Source organism: Babylonia areolata, chromosome 11 (genome assembly GCF_041734735.1).
Source record: "Babylonia areolata isolate BAREFJ2019XMU chromosome 11, ASM4173473v1, whole genome shotgun sequence".
Lineage (NCBI taxonomy): Eukaryota > Metazoa > Mollusca > Gastropoda > Neogastropoda > Buccinidae > Babylonia > Babylonia areolata.
The window spans coordinates 5,987,204-6,004,703 of record NC_134886.1 but is presented as its reverse complement, the minus strand read 5'-3'; the positions used below and the strand labels follow the sequence as shown (position 1 = coordinate 6,004,703).

General features: G+C 40.8%; 1 protein-coding gene across 4 annotated transcripts in view; it reads right to left on the bottom strand.

Moving 5' to 3' along the window:
* LOC143287473 (agrin-like) overlaps window positions 1-17,500 on the bottom strand; it is a 776,455-nt gene that overhangs the window by 58,300 nt on the left and 700,655 nt on the right. For all 4 annotated transcript variants that reach the window (XM_076595485.1, XM_076595484.1, XM_076595486.1 and 1 more), the window contains 3 exons: window positions 11,635-11,850; window positions 1,510-1,731; window positions 324-433 (listed from right to left, as the gene is read on the bottom strand). In XM_076595485.1, the coding sequence (XP_076451600.1) occupies window positions 324-433; window positions 1,510-1,731; window positions 11,635-11,850 (548 nt within the window). The remainder of the gene's footprint in view (window positions 1-323; window positions 434-1,509; window positions 1,732-11,634; window positions 11,851-17,500) is intronic.

The following is a 17,500-nucleotide window of genomic DNA, read 5'->3' as shown; positions in this document are numbered from 1 at the left end:
ACACACACACGTTCATTCATTTACCACTGCAATTGTGTCTTATAAACCGTACGGTTTCATGACAATAAAATCTATTCTATTCTATTCTATTTTATTCTATTCACACACACACACACACACACACACACACACGCACGCACGCACGCACACACACACACACACACACACACACACACACACACACACACACACATATATATATATATATATATATATATATATATATATATATATATATATATATATATATATATACGCACGCACACACATATTTATATATATACGCACGCACACACACGGTGCACACACATACACACACTCACAGGTCTATACTCCTCCGAGCACTGCGGGCACACACACAGAGGTTGACTGATGTGCAGACGACACACGGCGTCATTGGGACACGGGAAGTTTCTGCACGGCGTTTCTCGACCTGCACAACACACACACACACACACACACACAACCACACACACACACACACACACAACCACACACACACACACACACACACACACACACACAGAGTCAGGTGATGCTAACAGATGATGAATATATACAAACAAGATTGGGGGAAATTTGTTTATGAATGCTGCTGCAATTTACTGCAATTAACTGATTTGATTAATTACGTGTTTTTCATTCGTTCATTCAATTTACCATTGCACTTGTGTCTTATAAACCTTACGGGTTTCATGACAATAAAATCTATTCTATTCACACACACACGCACGCACGCACGCATGCATGCACATGCACGCACACACACGCACGCACACACACATACACACACACACACACACACACACATTAAAAAAAAAAAAAAGATTGCACTTCATCGTTTCATTCGTCAGAGACAAGACGCAACCAGTGAGTAACGGCAATGTGGCCTCAAAAGATGGCATTACCTGCATTGGAAGGGGGGGGAGGGGCGGGAGAGGGGAGGGACGGGGGGGGGGGGACAGGGGGATGGGGTGGGTGGGCAGTGGGATTTTCCTTTTGTACAAGTTGTTTTTACTTTAATAACTTCGACACAAGTTATTCATTCAGCCATAGCCTTGCATGGCATTTTAACAACAATTATGGTGACAGCAGTAAAGTCTGACAACAAAATGCAAATGTGTTGGTTAGAAAGTCTCCTCTTCTTCTTCTTCTTCTCCTCCTCCTTCTCCTCCTCCTTCTTCTTCTTCTTACCTCCTGCTCCTCCTTCTTTTCACGGGTATGTAATCATCATCATCATCATCATCATCATCATCATCATCATCATCATCATTCTTCTTCTTCCTCTTATTATCATATTATCATTATTATTCTCATAATCATCATCATCATCATCATCATCGTCATCATTATTACTAACATCATCATCATTATTGTTATCTTCCTACTCCTCCGACACCTCCTCCTCATCATCATCACCATCACCTCCTCCTCCTCATCATCATCATCACAATCATCATCACCATCATCACGACAACTACCGCTTCATCAAACCGCAGCCTCACTTACCGCACTGCCCCTCGTGCACCACCACCACGTAAGGACCGTCGAAGGCTTCGCAGGTCTGCTTGCGCAGCTGGCACTCGCTGTCATAGGTGCGGGAATCGTTGCCGCAGACGTAGCGCACTACAGGCTCACAGAACTGGGGGCACTGGCAGCGAGCTTTCCCGTTCCTGTCCACATTACACTCCTCCATCGGACGGCACTGCACCTGGTCACATGGGTTGTTGGCTGCCACCCGGGGAAGAGGAGGAGGAGGAGGAGGAGGAGGAAGAGGAGGAGGAGGAGGAGAAGGAGAAAAAAAAAGAAAGCACAGTTATGTTTTAGTATCATTTCAATTTTTCCTTGTTTAAAAAATATATATATATATATATTCTTTTTGATAATTGTTTTGTATTTGAAAAGTAAAGTGATGCTTTTTCTAATTTGTCTTAATTATATATCCACAAACGATAAACATTTCAAATCTTTGTAGTTGCTGTATTTTTCTTGTCTGTCTCCAATAGTCATGCAGAAAATCTAATTTGTCTCAATTAGCAATTAAGAAAAAGACGAACATCACTTTTTTTTTTTAATTCGAAAAGAAAAGCAATTTGTTTCTAAAATACATAACCACAAACGATAAACATTTCAATTGTCTGTTGTCGCTGTATTTTTCTTGTCTGTCTCCCAATAGTCATGCAATTGTAATTTGTCTTAAGTAGCAATTCAAAAAACGACGAACATATCTTTTTTTTTTAATTCGAAAAGTAAAGTAACACGTTTCTGATTTGTCTCAATTCCATATTCACAAACGATATACATTTCAATTGTCTACCCAAAGTCGTGCACTTCTAGATTGTCTTAATCAAATATTCCAAACTCGAAGAACATTTCAGTCTTTCGTTTTTTATTTTGTATCCAAAAGTATTACGTTTCTAATTCGTTTCAATCAAAATTCATATTCAAAACGTTAAACATCCAATATTTCTGCTTCGTGAATCGTTCAATTTAAAAAGAAAAAGAAACGGAGAGGGATTATAGTGAAAAACGTAAATCAAACTCGAAAGAGAAAAAATCAAATTATATTTACTGGTCGTAAATAACCGTAATAATTCAGTATTTAATTAAAAGGTGGCAGGGTGCGGGGGTGTGAAGAGGGAGTGGGTGAAAACTAAATAGACTTTGAAAGACGACAAATAATTTCTCGCTGGTCGTAAATATTCAAAATTTTCAAATGTGTTAAACTTCCGGCTATCCCCTCCTCACCCTCCCTTCTCTTCTCCCCTTCTATTAAAGATTAAATAAATAATGATAACTAACAAACAAAATAAATAAACAAAAACACAACCGTCTGGGAATGGACACTGTGTGTGTGTGTGTGTGTGTGTGTGTGTGTGTGTGTGTGTGTGTGTGTGTGTGTGTGTGTGTGTGTGTGTGTGTGTGTGTGTGTTTTGTGGGTTTTTTTTGTTTGTTTGTTTTGTTTTGTTTTTGCCCTGTCTGGTCAAGCAGAAATCAGCATACAAAACGTAATTCATGAATAGCGTATGACGGTCACACATGTACAAAGCCCTACCAGCTCATTCTTACCCACAGCGAGGACACAAATAGATGTCACCGCTGTGTGTCATGTCAGTATAGTGTATACACCCACCTCACGCGAACAGTATGGTCAACGTTTCCCTATGCTACTTACTAGTAACCCCTTGAATATGTTCATCGTTTGGTTATTCAGCCATGAGAGATCCCAATAGACATTCCAGAAAACACATGCTAGCCATTAACAATGCACTGTGTTACAGGTTTGATAGCTGGTGATTTCTTGCGTTTTTGCTTCCAATGTGCACTTTAGTCAGATAACTGATTGCGTTGTAGAGTGGAAATTGTATTAAAAAAAAACAAATTCCGCTGTTATCAGTACGAATGGTAATTTTTAAGAGTAAGAAACGAACACAGAAATAAATAGCTATTCAAGTAAATAACTAAGCTGTTTTTTCTTAGAATCTTCATTTGTACCTGTTGGTAGGGCAAGAGCCGAAAGAGAGAGAGATAGGCACGATCATGTTCATTCTTATCCGTCATATTATACGGCGATGGTCATAGTTCGACAAGATTCACCAAGAATAGACAAACGGATAGACGGTCAGGAAAGTGTTCAACCTGAGGATTTCTCAGTTTACATAGTTGCAAGTTTGGATGCCATGCTATTTCAACTACTAACAAATCAGTGAAGAAAGTACAGAAAACACAGCTTCTATCCTTTAAAAATTCAATGACACTATTTTTGCAATAACCTGGTTATCAACAGATAAGCTTCCATATTTCCCACTCACATCTGTTTGGTTTCCATATTTTCATTTATTTTTTTCTTTGCTTGGTTCCTTGTATACGAGTAGATAATTGACACCCCAACTGTATTGTTTTAAACTGTGATGGGTTTAATTTTCATATCAAAGTACACACAATCAACATGCACAAACGAAGTACTGAGGGAACGCACTTTCAACTACTTACACATTTACATATACACTAAGCACACAAAACCCAGTATAATCGTTGTCGGCGAAAATCAAAGCATAACCTAATGAGCCGTTACAGCTTTCGGACCTAGTAACTCCCAGCTCTGTATTCAGTCTCTAAATTTTGAATGGTTAAGATTCTCAGCGTAAGTGACAGCTACTGATGAAACCAACCTTCCAGTTTGTTACAGAATATTGTTGTATAAACTGAACACATCATTATCGTTTTTACCACAAGTTATATATATATATATATATATATATATATATATATATATATATATATATATATATATATATATATAATATTAATTACATTATGATGTGTTCACAACAGTTCACTGTCATGAAATACAGATACAGATAATACTTTTTTCAGGGAATAAAGCAGTGCGGTAAAGATATATATATATATATATATATATATATATATATATATATATATATATATATATATATATAAAGCACGACAACACACATAGAAATGTTTTCTTTTTTTAGAAAAAAAAGGTCATAGGTGCAATCAGTTTGTTGATCGACAGATAAGGATAGATGGCAATGGATATAATTTGAAGATAATTTCCGACACTGATGTAAATTTCAGAACTTTGATGTAAAATTCAGTTCCCCAAAGCATGCACATTGTAAAACACATCTACTGGCGTACAAAAGCAGTATATAGGGATGTGCACAGATGTATAATGATACACATAAGGCATTCAGAAAACGATATCCACACATGAACTAAACCAATTACATCTGCAGATAAATGATTTAACTTAAAGAAGATAAAAAAAACAGAGCTGACAGAATTAACTGATGGCAGAATAGCATTATTATCGTTATAACTAGTAATATCATCTATGAAATCTTAATACAGTTTAAACCAATCAGTGTTCCATGGTTGTCGTCGTTTTGTTTGATAACAAATACTGCCGTTGACGATGGTATCGTATTTGTTTTTTTTGTTGGCAGTGATGTCCATGGTCACATCAGGAGAAAACTGATAATTTAGGTTGTTAATGGCTGCACTCTTTTTGTTGATTATGAAATGTACAATTCTGTCCCAGTGATAAACAAAACCCACTGAGCCATCAAGACAGCAATACTGTAAGCAGTCAAACCTCCTTAATCACACATCTGGTACCCTGTTTCCTCCATAAATGAAAACTGATATTCAAAAGCAAATCTCAAAGTTCAATTCATCGAATCTTAACACTAACAGGTTTTGCTAAAGAACAAAAATCAAGCACAGGCAGAGTATATACACACAACAACACAACTATGTGAATTGAAAAAAAGAAAAAAAAAGTAAGTGCGGATGGGCATGAGCTTGAAAGACGTCATACACCACACACACACACACACACACACACACACACACACACACACACACACACACACACACACACACACACACACACACACACACACACACACACACACACACAAATCGTTTATTGATGAAATGTCCTGTCCTAAAAATGAAAAGCAAAGTAACAAGCGGACTTCCTTTAACATTTTTTGTCAGCAAATTTAGAATAACGTCTTTGCGATCCTTGGCAAGGAAATACTATAAAAGTAATGTCTGAATTTTATTCTTTCTTTCTTCTGCATCAGTACAAGTTGCTTGTGATACTTCCGTCAAATATAAAAATGCAATGTACTCCACCTTTGAAATGTTTATGGATTATACACCAAACTGCATAGATAGAAACTGCCTTCTTTTTGATAGGTGCTTTTGCATGGCAGTACACTTTGAGATGAATTGTACATTACGTTATCCAAGTATTTTTTACGCTGTCACAAATATACCTGTGTTGGCTTAAAATCAAAGAAAATCGTTATTAAAATCTTTGAATTAAGAATATCATGAAATTCATGTCACATCACCAATTACATAATATGTGTGTGCACCTCCTTAGTCAGAAATATTGTTGCATCTGCATATAAATCAATGAGCCCGAAAGAACAAAACGGAACTGCTCTGGTTGTATTTAAATATACGTTGACTTCAACGGTCATTCAAAGAGTGTTCCAAAGCCTGCTTATATCACGTGCTAGCTATGTATTGGATATTGTACAGAGTGAATAGTATTTAGCTTCTTTTTTTTTTGTATTCATACGTCAATGTTGAACCATGATTGCATATCATTACAACACATATAATACAACAAATCATATATATATATATATATATATATATATATATATATATATATATATATATGTATGTATGTATGTATATATATATATATATATATATATATATATATATATATATATATATATATATATATATATATATACAGAGAGAGAGAGAGAGAGAGAGAGAGAGAGAGATGCCAGAATGATACAGACATGCAAATAATGATGATATACAAATAATGATGATACAGTGCTAAGTAATATAGAGTATAGTATCAAGTCTTGTGCAATACTGAGTACACTGAGTGATACATTTCAAAGCATTACAGAAACTAGGACAGCATCGATGGAAGAAATGTTCACAAAACAGCCAAATATTGTCTGAACAATGAATCGTTTTAAACACGATACTTCAGCGAATGGAGTGGTGTGGGAGAAGGAGGAGGGAGGGAGGTGGAGGTGTGGGGGTGGTGGTGGTGGTGAATAAACGAAGTGTGTTTCATCATCATCCATGTGGGAGGGGGGGAGTGGGGGGGGGTTGGGTGGTTGAATAAACGGTGTTTCATCATCATCCATGGGGGATGGGGGGGGGGGGGGTTGGGGGGGTTGAATAAACGGTGTTTCATCATCATCCGAGGATGGGGGGGGGGAGCGGGGGGGGATTGAATAGAAGTGTGTTTCATCATCATCCATAGGGGGGCGGGGGGTGGGGGTGGGGGTGGGGGGGATTGAATAGACGAAGTGTGTTTCATCATCATCCATCTTAGTTTTTTTTTTTCACGGGGTTATTCCAATCCATTTGCTTTCCATGATGGATGGTCACGAAACATTTTATTCATCCGAAAGACAATAATAATAATAATAATAGCATTCTTGTTTTTTTTTTTAAACCAAACAAACATAAATAAAATGATGTGGTGTGTTCAAAATATCACAGTGTAGAAAAAAAACACACCAGCAACACAAGTTGAGAACTGGAGTTGAAGAAAGACATCCATCCAAACGTGAAAGTAAGAAGTAGAAAAAAAAACAAAAAACAAAAAAACAAAAACAAAATAAAAAACAACAACTGAGAGACTAAAATGACTGAAAAATAAGGTGAGTCCAGGCAGGTGATATAGGATGAGACAAAAGAAGCCTCATAACGAGATAATTTACCATGTCTACTATACTCATCCTGAACTGTACCCGAGATAATTTTAGTCCCTGGTATGTGGCAGTGACAGAATCAGAAGACGCATGGCCTTAGTACCACAGTTTTTATACACACAGACATAGGGATTGGGCTCAACAATAGAAACAAACATACATACATATAAACAAAAACAACAACAACAACAACAAGAAAAAAAGCAACATCAGATGCGTGAATCTTTGATCATAAAACAAACAAAGAAACAAACGTTAGACACAAATTATTGACGAAATGATATTCGTTATGTCTCAACAATGGAATGATAAAAAAAAAAAAAAAAAAAAATCAAATGCGTGATTATTTAACAAGAAAACAAAAACATTAGACACAAAAAATAATGACGAACTGATGTTGTTATGTATCACAAGAAAAAAAAAACAAAAAAAAAACAAAAACGAAAACGTTTTCTCACTCTTATTGTATACTTGCATTCGAACCGTATGGGGTATATAAAGTAAGCACTATTCCACTCCCTTTATGTGAAAGCATTCCATTGTCTTTTGCGTAAGGCATCTTTCACTGCACCAGGGGTATTGCTTAGCACTTTTAGAAACAGTGCTTGGTGCAAATGAAGAATACAAATGCAACATAGAAACATGAACAGCAGTCTAATTACTTTTATCGTTAATGATGCTCACCTGAGTTGCAATCAAAATGATACAGAATACAAAAGCTTAATAGCATGTCCGCATAACAGATGGTAAAATATCATCTGCGTAATATTTTCTCGTCTTTCGTAACTCCCCAACTAATGGGGTTTCTTTTATCATTAACACGTAGCTCATAATATGCTATCGTTTTGATAATTGGATTGTGCTATTTTACCAAAAACAGTCATTTGTTTTACGTTATGCTGGAACATCTTATAACTTAAGATTACATAATGCTATTGTTCCTTTAAAGTTTTTTTTATGTGTTTTTGCATCTGAAAAGAGTATGTATATTGATAATGGTACGTATTTTGACAATATTGACAATATTACATTAGTTGGAATGGGCTTTTTCTTATCCCACGAAATCATTTCCCACACATATGAAGTGGTTCAAAGTGATTTAAACAAAGTGAAAGCACTTTATCTTCATTTCTAGAATAGCTAGGCCCCTCTGAAATACTGCAGATTTTTGTTGATACAAGAAACGAAAAAAAACAAACAAACAAACAAACCAAAAAACAACAACAAAAACCCCCAAACCCGTGTGCGTTTATTTTTGCCTATTATAGTGGACTCTACCTCTATTTTGTTTTCTTTTGGAAGATGATTCTTTTAGTTTCACATGGCAGTTGAAAAAAAAAACGACCGTGACAAAGGTAACCGCTGATATGCAACTCTTCTAAAGTACAATTATGTAGATGTTCCAAAGTTTGTCCCAGTCGTATATTACTTCAGAAAAAAACAACCTGAGGTGGTCTAAATGTGATGATAAATTAAATATAATAAAGTTATCACTTCATATTTAAACAAGTACAGCGCATACACGCTTAAAATGCGAACTATCCTTAGTAAAGTCGTTGTGAACACTGTTTTAATGTTTTCCGAATCAGTAAATGATTATTCGGAACTGAACCGGAATGTAAATTTGAAAACAAAGGGGAATATATATATATATATATATTTGTGTGTGTGTGTGTGTGTGTGTGTGTGTGTGTGTGTGTGTGTGTGTGTGTGTGTGTGTGTGTGTGTGTGTGTGTGTGTGTTATGTCTATTTTTTTTTTAATTCATAAATCAATTTCACATGGGTTACCGAAAGCAGGATAACAGATAATATGACCACCACGATCTCACAACACAAAATACGAACGATAATGATAACAACATGACGATGATGATTACGACAATGATGATGATGATAATGACGATGATGACAATATCATTATCAATAATTCCACACAAGCGTTATAATAGTCAGTTCAGTTCATTAACACATCATCGTAGTTTAGTTAGCACAACTGGAAAAGAAAAGAAAAATGCCATAAATCAACACATAACATATCAAAATGTCACATAAACCTGAAGGACAACCATTCATTTCCACCAGTCATATCTTAGATAAATCCTCCCTTGCTAGACAACAGAAGAGAGTCCAACAGTAATTTATCAGAGATACAAACCAGTGCAGAAGGAACTAGGCATTTAACATCACAATCTGCGGACACACACACGGGGGAGAGATCACAATATTGACGTGTGTGTGTGTGTGTGCTTTGCAATTCTTAGTGGTCAAGGGTGAAGGTTGTGTGTGCGCGTGTGTGTGTGTGACATAAACGGCTAGGTGGGTGGGTGGGTGGGTGGGAGGGCGGGTGGCGGAGGGAGGAACAGAGCTCTGACCATGCACACAAAATGCACTGCAGTCACCGTGTCATGCAAGCCGTCATGCACAGGGTCAACATCACCTTCGTTACTCCAGAGACAGACAAAACACGACAGCAGGGAATCAACTATAAAGTCCGTTACCGTCCGAAGCAACACACCAACAAGTCTACCCTCATATCAGCGCAGTTTTGTATTCAAAAGTTAAATCCCGTCTGTTCAAATTTCATTTTAATGTTACGGGGAATGTTTTTTTTTGTTTTTTTTTTTCTCTCTCTCTCTTCTTATAAAAACTACCTTCAAAATTAAATCTACCGTTGTCTTTATATTTCAGTTTGTTGACAGAAAATACAACTCATCTTTTTCATAATGCCGATAAGAAAACATTAAAAACAAAAATAACAACAACAATGATTCGACCTGTTTTTTGTTGTTGTTTTTAAAGAAAAAAAAAAGAGAAGTCAACTTACGGACGTACATTTAAAGCTAAGCATTTATGAATAACCAAGAAATACTAACATCCCTTGAGCTTAGGAAACGGCTGTCTCGTTTTTCACCAAACATCCTGTTTAGATGTTATTTTGAGGACAAAGAATTATTTTACAATGATATTGATTTCGAACTCATTATACGCACTAATCCTCATTTGGACACTTTGCTGATGCTACAATGAATAGTTATTTTAGGCTACAACATTTACACATATCGACAGAAACTTCTCACACCACACACACTCTCTCTCGTTTGTAGTTTTCGAAAGTATCAGTATCAGTATCAGTAGCTCAAGGAGGCGTCACTGCGTTCGGACAAATCCATATACGCTACACCACATCTGCCAAGCAGATGCCTGACCAGCAGCGTAACCCAACGCGCTTAGTCAGGCCTTGAGAAAAAAAAACGAAAAAAAAAAGAAAAAAGAGATATACACTACACCGATTCCCTGATCTATGATTCAGCTATGGATTCAGTATAGAATCAATAAGAACATGAAAAAGAACAACTATTCTGCCAATAATGACAATAATAATGATAACAATAATGATAACGATGCTGATAACAATGATAACAACAACAACACGACACTGGCTACTACCGTCATCAACCATGTCTGTTTTGTGTAACCAAACTGTGTTACCTGTGCCTACCTTTTACTTAAATTAATCATTTTCTTCTGATTGTTTTCAATCTGTGCATATAAAATCTATAATCAATCGTATTTCATACACAACATTTGTATCTTACATGACAGATAGCAAGGAGAGAGAGAGAGGGAGAGAGAGAGAGAGAGGTGGGGGGGGGGAGAGGGAGAGGGAGGGGGCGGGTCCTGAAAGAAGGTATTCAAACACTGTAGATACAGACGGCAGCAGTCTTTCACACAAATATAAACAGGACGTACAAGTGTGATTACATACAAAGTATTACAGGCCATTAAGGAAGAAGATTATCATCAAGAAACAAATGTGAAAATATCATTATTAGCAACCAGATTCTTCCGAAAAAAAAAAGTAGAAGAAAACAATACCAACCAATGATAACAAAAACAGCAGCAAATCGGTCGTGAGGAAAACGACTCATTCTTTCTTGACCTAAAAACAACGGACAAACTGCTTTTCGGCAGTACTCCTTTTGGCCTGTATAATAAATTCTCTTGACCAACGAATGGTTGGGTAGGAGGGTGAGTGGTTGAGGGGGTGAGGGGGTGAGGGAGTGAGGTGGAGAGAGGGGTTGTTAATTGTTAAGGTCGTGAAAGCGTGAGTGCAATACAAAGTTACAGTATACAGATAAAAAATCAAAACCAGTATTGGTCTGGAATATATATATATATATATATATATATATATATATATATATATATATATATATATAATGATACCCCCACAAAAAAGTGCCCGCGTGGCAGGCACAAGAACACCTCTGGAGATGCTCATTTACATTACATCAAACAGCTGAAAAAAAAAGAAAAAAAAAAAAAATCAATACAAACCTGTCGTGCACTCGCCCGAGTACCACAGCCGAATGTTCTTATGCTGCCTGCAGGCTTCCATGTCCAGCACGCACTGATTGCTGTACGTTTTCCCGTCCGTGCCGCACACGGGTCTCAGGTCTTTGTCGCAGATATAGTTACACTGGCACTTGGGTGAGCGGTTCGAGTCCACCAGGCACACTTTAGGGGGGTCACAGCGAAAACTCTGACAGGGGTCTGGGAGATAGTGCAGAGAGACAGAGAGACAGACAAGTGTTGGTGCCAGCCAGAACAAACCAAACCGAAGGTGTCAGTGGTGCAAAGAACCGAACCCCCACCACCCACCACCACATACACTCACTGCAAAACCACAGCACCCCACCACGCCTGCTGGAAGAAAGGGCTGAAGAGAGAGAGAGAGGGGGGTAGGGTTAGTTTGTGCAAAGGTCAGCTCAGCTCTTCTTCTTCTTCCCCTGAACCTCGTTTGAGACAGTTCTCAGTCATCAAAACATAAAACAAAACTGTAGCACAAACCCTGTTTTCAGACAGTGAAACCTATTTTGAACAGTTGTTTTCCTCCAAATAATATTATAAAACAAACCACGAAGTTGAAGGTTGATTAGAATCATTGGAAACCTCCACAGGAGATTTAATAACTTTTTTTTTTGTTTTAAATTATCGGGCAGAAATACGACTCTAGCCTCTCAAAGTAATTGGCTTGTCGTGGTGAAATGTCAGTTCTAATAACCCGTTGAAGGCCGGAGCAAACCGGTGAGAAGATAATGTTCAGATGACTCATTTTTTCACGTGTAACAAGTTTTTTGTTGCTTTTGTTTGTTTGTCTCTTATGAGATTAACCGGCACCAGGTGGTTCACAAAGGTCAATATATAATATACCCCACCCCAACCCCCTTGAAGGCCAAAACAGAAAACTGAATATTTTTCGCAAACAGCATTAAAACATCTTTGCTTACGAAAGACCAGACTTTCTTTCCTTTTTTTTTTCCCCCACCCACTCTTAACGCCGATTTCTGCTTCTGTTCAAAGTAGGTTAATCAGTCTGTTTCTTTTTCTTTTGGTGCTGTCACTGTGTTAGAACGATGCCGCAGCCAGTGTGCTGAACCAGGCGGTGCCCCCCCCGAAGAAAGGAAAACAAAAAAAGAAAACATTAGTTCATGGACAGGTTAATGTCAAACACAAACAAGAAGGAATTGTACACATCAAAACAACATGATCAATGATAAACAGATCTGCACGATATCCACATCCACAAGACTACATTATACTAACTATACCACCAACGTCCAGGCACAGATAAGACAACGGCACGAGATTTGAACAAATGCTGAATGAATGCCAGATAAACGGGTGATAGATGTTCCAGACTGATACAAACAGACGACGCAAACACATTTAATCCCCCTCAACCCGAGCACATCGCTTCCTGTCGCTTCCTGACTTCATGAAAAAAAAACCCACACCACAATATTAACAATAACAACATAAACACATCTGTGTGCGTGTGCGTGCGCGCGCGCGCGTGTGTGTGTGTGTGTGTGAATGAAAGAGAGGGACCAGTCAGATGCACAAGCATAAAGACAGACAGACAGACAGGACAGACAGACAGAGATAAAAACCGACTCGATCTGATCTGATTAAGAAGGCAGCCCCCACCCTTGTCCGTGATCCTATCCTCCGCTTCCTGCCCTTAGCACGCACGCACGCACGCACGCACACACACACACACACACACACACACACACACACACACACACACTGCGCGCGCACTCCCACAAGGATGTGACAAATGGAGAGCGATTTCATTTTGGTCAGTTTCGATTGCACGATTGCGTTTGAGAGCGATTGAGTACAGGGAGAGAGAGAGAGGTAGGGGGGAGGAGGAGGATAGAGTGTGTGTGGGAAAGAGAGAGAGAGAGAGAGAGAGAGAGAGAGAGAGAGAGAGAGAGAGAGAGAGAGGGGGGAGAAGGGAACGGAATGGTTTATTCACATATAGGTCTCAGCCCCACGTTCACGTGAGAGGGAGAGGGGGGAAAGACAAAGACAGACAGACAGACACAGACACACACAGACAGACAGACACACAGAGAGAGAGAGAGATGTCTGTGTATGTAAGAGAGAAGAGAGATATATAGTGGGAGAGGAGGAGAGAGAGAGTGTTGGAGAGAGAGAAACAGAGAGAGGGAGGGAAAGATAGAGGGCGAACAGATATAGAGAAAAAGAGAGAGAGAGGGAGATGAGGAAAAGACAGACAGACAGACAGACAGACCTACAGACTGACACTCAGACAGAGGGGAGATTAATTTTTCCCATACAGCCGAATCCCTAACTAACACTAACAACGTGCATGCAGCTGTTGCTAACCAGAGCGTGCGGGCACAGTGGAAACTGCAACTACACTCTAAATAAAACCTCTCCGACACACAAACTCTATCTGTAGTTTTTCCCATCCGGGCGTCAATCTAGCAAGCGCCAAGGCGGGGGTAATGGACGGGGTTGGGGGTTGTTGGGGGGCAGGGCGGGGCGGGGGGGAAGGGTATCTATCGGAAATCTCACCCGGACACTCTTGACATGCGGACAGCTAACTCAGCTGACGGCTCTCAGTGCATGCATGTCCGGACCTAGCTTTCAACACGAGGCAGGCTTAGCCGTTCACAAGCTTTCGGTCAAGGACAAACTGAAGAGGGTGTGAGATAATAGGGTGGGGAGGAAGGAGGGAGGGGGGTGGGGAGGGAAGGGGAGTGAAGGGTAGGTGAGGAAGGGGAAATCCTTACAGACAGGGTACGTAAGTTCCTCATCCTTTACTGCCCAACGTGCCGGAAAAAAAAGAAGGAAAAAAAAGAAAAAAAAAGAAAAAAGGGAAAGAACTATAGATTTGCGGTAGTTTAACTCTCTCCATAGGAGCGGCGAAAGAGACGACGTTAACAGCGTTTCATCCCAATTACCATCATCAAAATATTGCAAGCGGAACGCTCTTATACTGAAGAGGTGAATGTTGACAAAGAATACCACAGTTCTGACGACGGAAGCTAAAGGTTGAGGTCATTCAGACACCCACTGGACATCCGAGGGGTCTGTGTAGAGGAGAAGAGAGGACTGGCTGTACTGAGTGAGTTAATTAAGAGTACCAAAGGAAGAGGGATAGAGAGACGGGGAGGAGGAGAGAGGGGCGGGTGGACGGGATTAGAGAAAGAGAGAGGGAGTAAGGGAGAAGGAGGGAGAGTGGGAGAGAGAAGGGGGAGGGAGAGAGAGAGAGAGAGAGAGAGAGAGAGGGAGTAAGGGAGAAGGAGGGAGAGTGGGAGAGAGAAGGGGGAGAGAGAGAGAGAGAGAGAGAGAGAGAGAGAGAGAGAACCAGCCACGGAAAAAAAAATGACAACTTGGTGCCGGTAGGTTTAAGAGAAATCTGAGATGACCCAGTTTCGTTGATCATCATTTTTTTTTTTCTTTTCTTCCTTTTATGATATATTATGTTTCTTCTTTTCCTTTTTTTTCTGGGGGTGTGGGTGTGGGGGGAAGGGGTGGGGGTTTGGGGGGCGGGGGTGGGGTGGGGGGGTTGCAATATTAGCTCTCTCAAGCTTAACCGCAATCCAGTAACCACATATAACATGACGAAAACTTCACGCGAAATGTGGCGGCGGCATTACACACGCCATGGAACAGAACTAGGGAAAAGAAAAGAAAAGAAAAAGGAGAGAGAGGAACTGACATCACAACAACAGGAAAATAAAAAGAAAAGAAAAGAAGACAAAAAAAATAACCCGGAGAATCACAGAAACGCTTGTCCAAGGGAACAACTTCTTCTTCTTCTTCTTCTTCTTCTTCTTCTGCGTTCGAGGGCTGCAACTCCCACGTTCACTCGTATGTACACGAGTGGGCTTTTACGTTTATGACCGTTTTCACCCTGCCATGTATGCAGTCATACTCCGTTTTCGGGGGTGTGCATGCTGGGTATGTTCTTGTTTCCATAACCCACCGAACGCTGACATGGATTACAGGATCTTTAACGTGCGTATTTGATCTTCTGCTTGCATATACACACGAAGAGGGTTCAGGCACGAGCAGGTCTGCACATATGTTGACCTGGGAGATCGTAAAAATCTCCACCCTTCACCCACCAGGCGCCGTCACCGTGATTCGAACCCGGGACCCTCAGATTTACAGTCCAACGCTTTAACCAATCGGCTATTGCGCCCGTCGTCCAAGGGAACAAACTGTCTGTCTCCTTTCGTTGATGGAAGGGAACTCTTCCTGCTTCATCAAGTCATCGGGATTCAGTCGGGCCTGGAGTAAACGAAGAGTGTTCTCAAGCCGTTTACAGAACTAGTAACTCCAGCCATACACACAATAAAACGTCCTAACAGTTTTACATGCTTGGATGAGTGCTTTTTTCCCCCCGTTCACCCCTCTTCTTACTCACTTCACGATCTGTACCAAGAGACAGATTAATTCTCAGAGAGACGGAGAGAGAGAGAGAGACACACACAGACAGAGAGGCAGAGAGACAGAGAGAGACAGAGAGAGACAGAGACAAAGAAAGTGGAGGCATTGAGAGAGAGACAGAGAGAGACAGAGAGAAAGGGGGTCATACAACAGGGAGTAAAGACGGGTCTTCACCTAAATCCTAAACCGAGTCTGACATAGCGGAACAGTATTTATCTGACGGTGGTGCAAATTGGAAAACACACAAACCCGAAAACTTTCTGAAAGGCAAGCAGCAGTCCTTTACGCAAGTCCAGACAATGACATACAGTTTAAAAAAACTTTCTGACAGACAAGTAGTCATTCACGTTAAGAGCAGGCACCAATCTGGCGTCACGGAAGAGGAGTATCGTATATCGGAAATAACACTGAACCGAACAGACATGCGACTAACTGGCCACCGGCTTTACAACACACAGACGACATTCCCGTACACGAACCCACTCTCACACTCACAGGTTCTGGTCATGGCCAAGGGAGCGAAAGGGGGGGGATAATGGAGGAGTACAGTGGAGAAGGGGAGATAAGGAAGGATGAAGAATGCGGTGGTGGGGGTATGGGGGGGGGGGGGTGAAGGGGGATGATTATAATGATGACGACACCAACGACGATGTGATGTTGGTGATATGGGTACTTCTATAGCGTCGAGCCTCGGTCAGAGAACAAGCTCAAAGCGCTTTACAAACACAGAGCCAGTCGCACAACAGGCAGCCTATTTGGGAAAAAGCCGACTGAGAGTTGCCTTTGGGCGTTTATCATTCGCTTCCTGTGTCATACAGCTAGGTTTCAGCCACGTGTGCGTTGGCGCGCGCACGCACGCACACACACACACACGCACACACACACACACACACACACACACACGCACGCGCGCACACACACACACACACACACACACACACACACACATGCATGTAACGTTTTTGTTTATCACCCCACCATAAGGTAACCATACTTCGTGGGTGGGGGTTAGGGGCGTGGGTGGGGGTTAGGGGCGTGGATGGGGGTTAGGGGCGTGGATGGGGGTTAGGGGGGTGGTGGGGGTTAGGGGGGCGTGGTGGGGGTTAGGGGGGTGGTGGGGTTTGGGGCGTGGTGGGGGTTAGGGGGGTGGATGGGGGTGGTGGGGGTTAGGGGCGTGGATGGGGGTTAGGGGGGTGGAGGGGGGTGGTGGGGGTTAGGGGCGTGGATGGGGGTTAGGGGGGTGGTGGGGGTTAGGGTGGTGGTGGGGGTTAGGGGCGTGGTGGGGGCTAGGGGGGTGGATGGGGGATGTTGGAAGCGAATCCTCGCAGGGACATAGACGCCTCGCTCTGACAAACGCGCCAGACGAAGACAAATTATGACACGACAGCTGATGGTTGACGGAGGAGCGAGGGTATCTGGCGGAATCCGC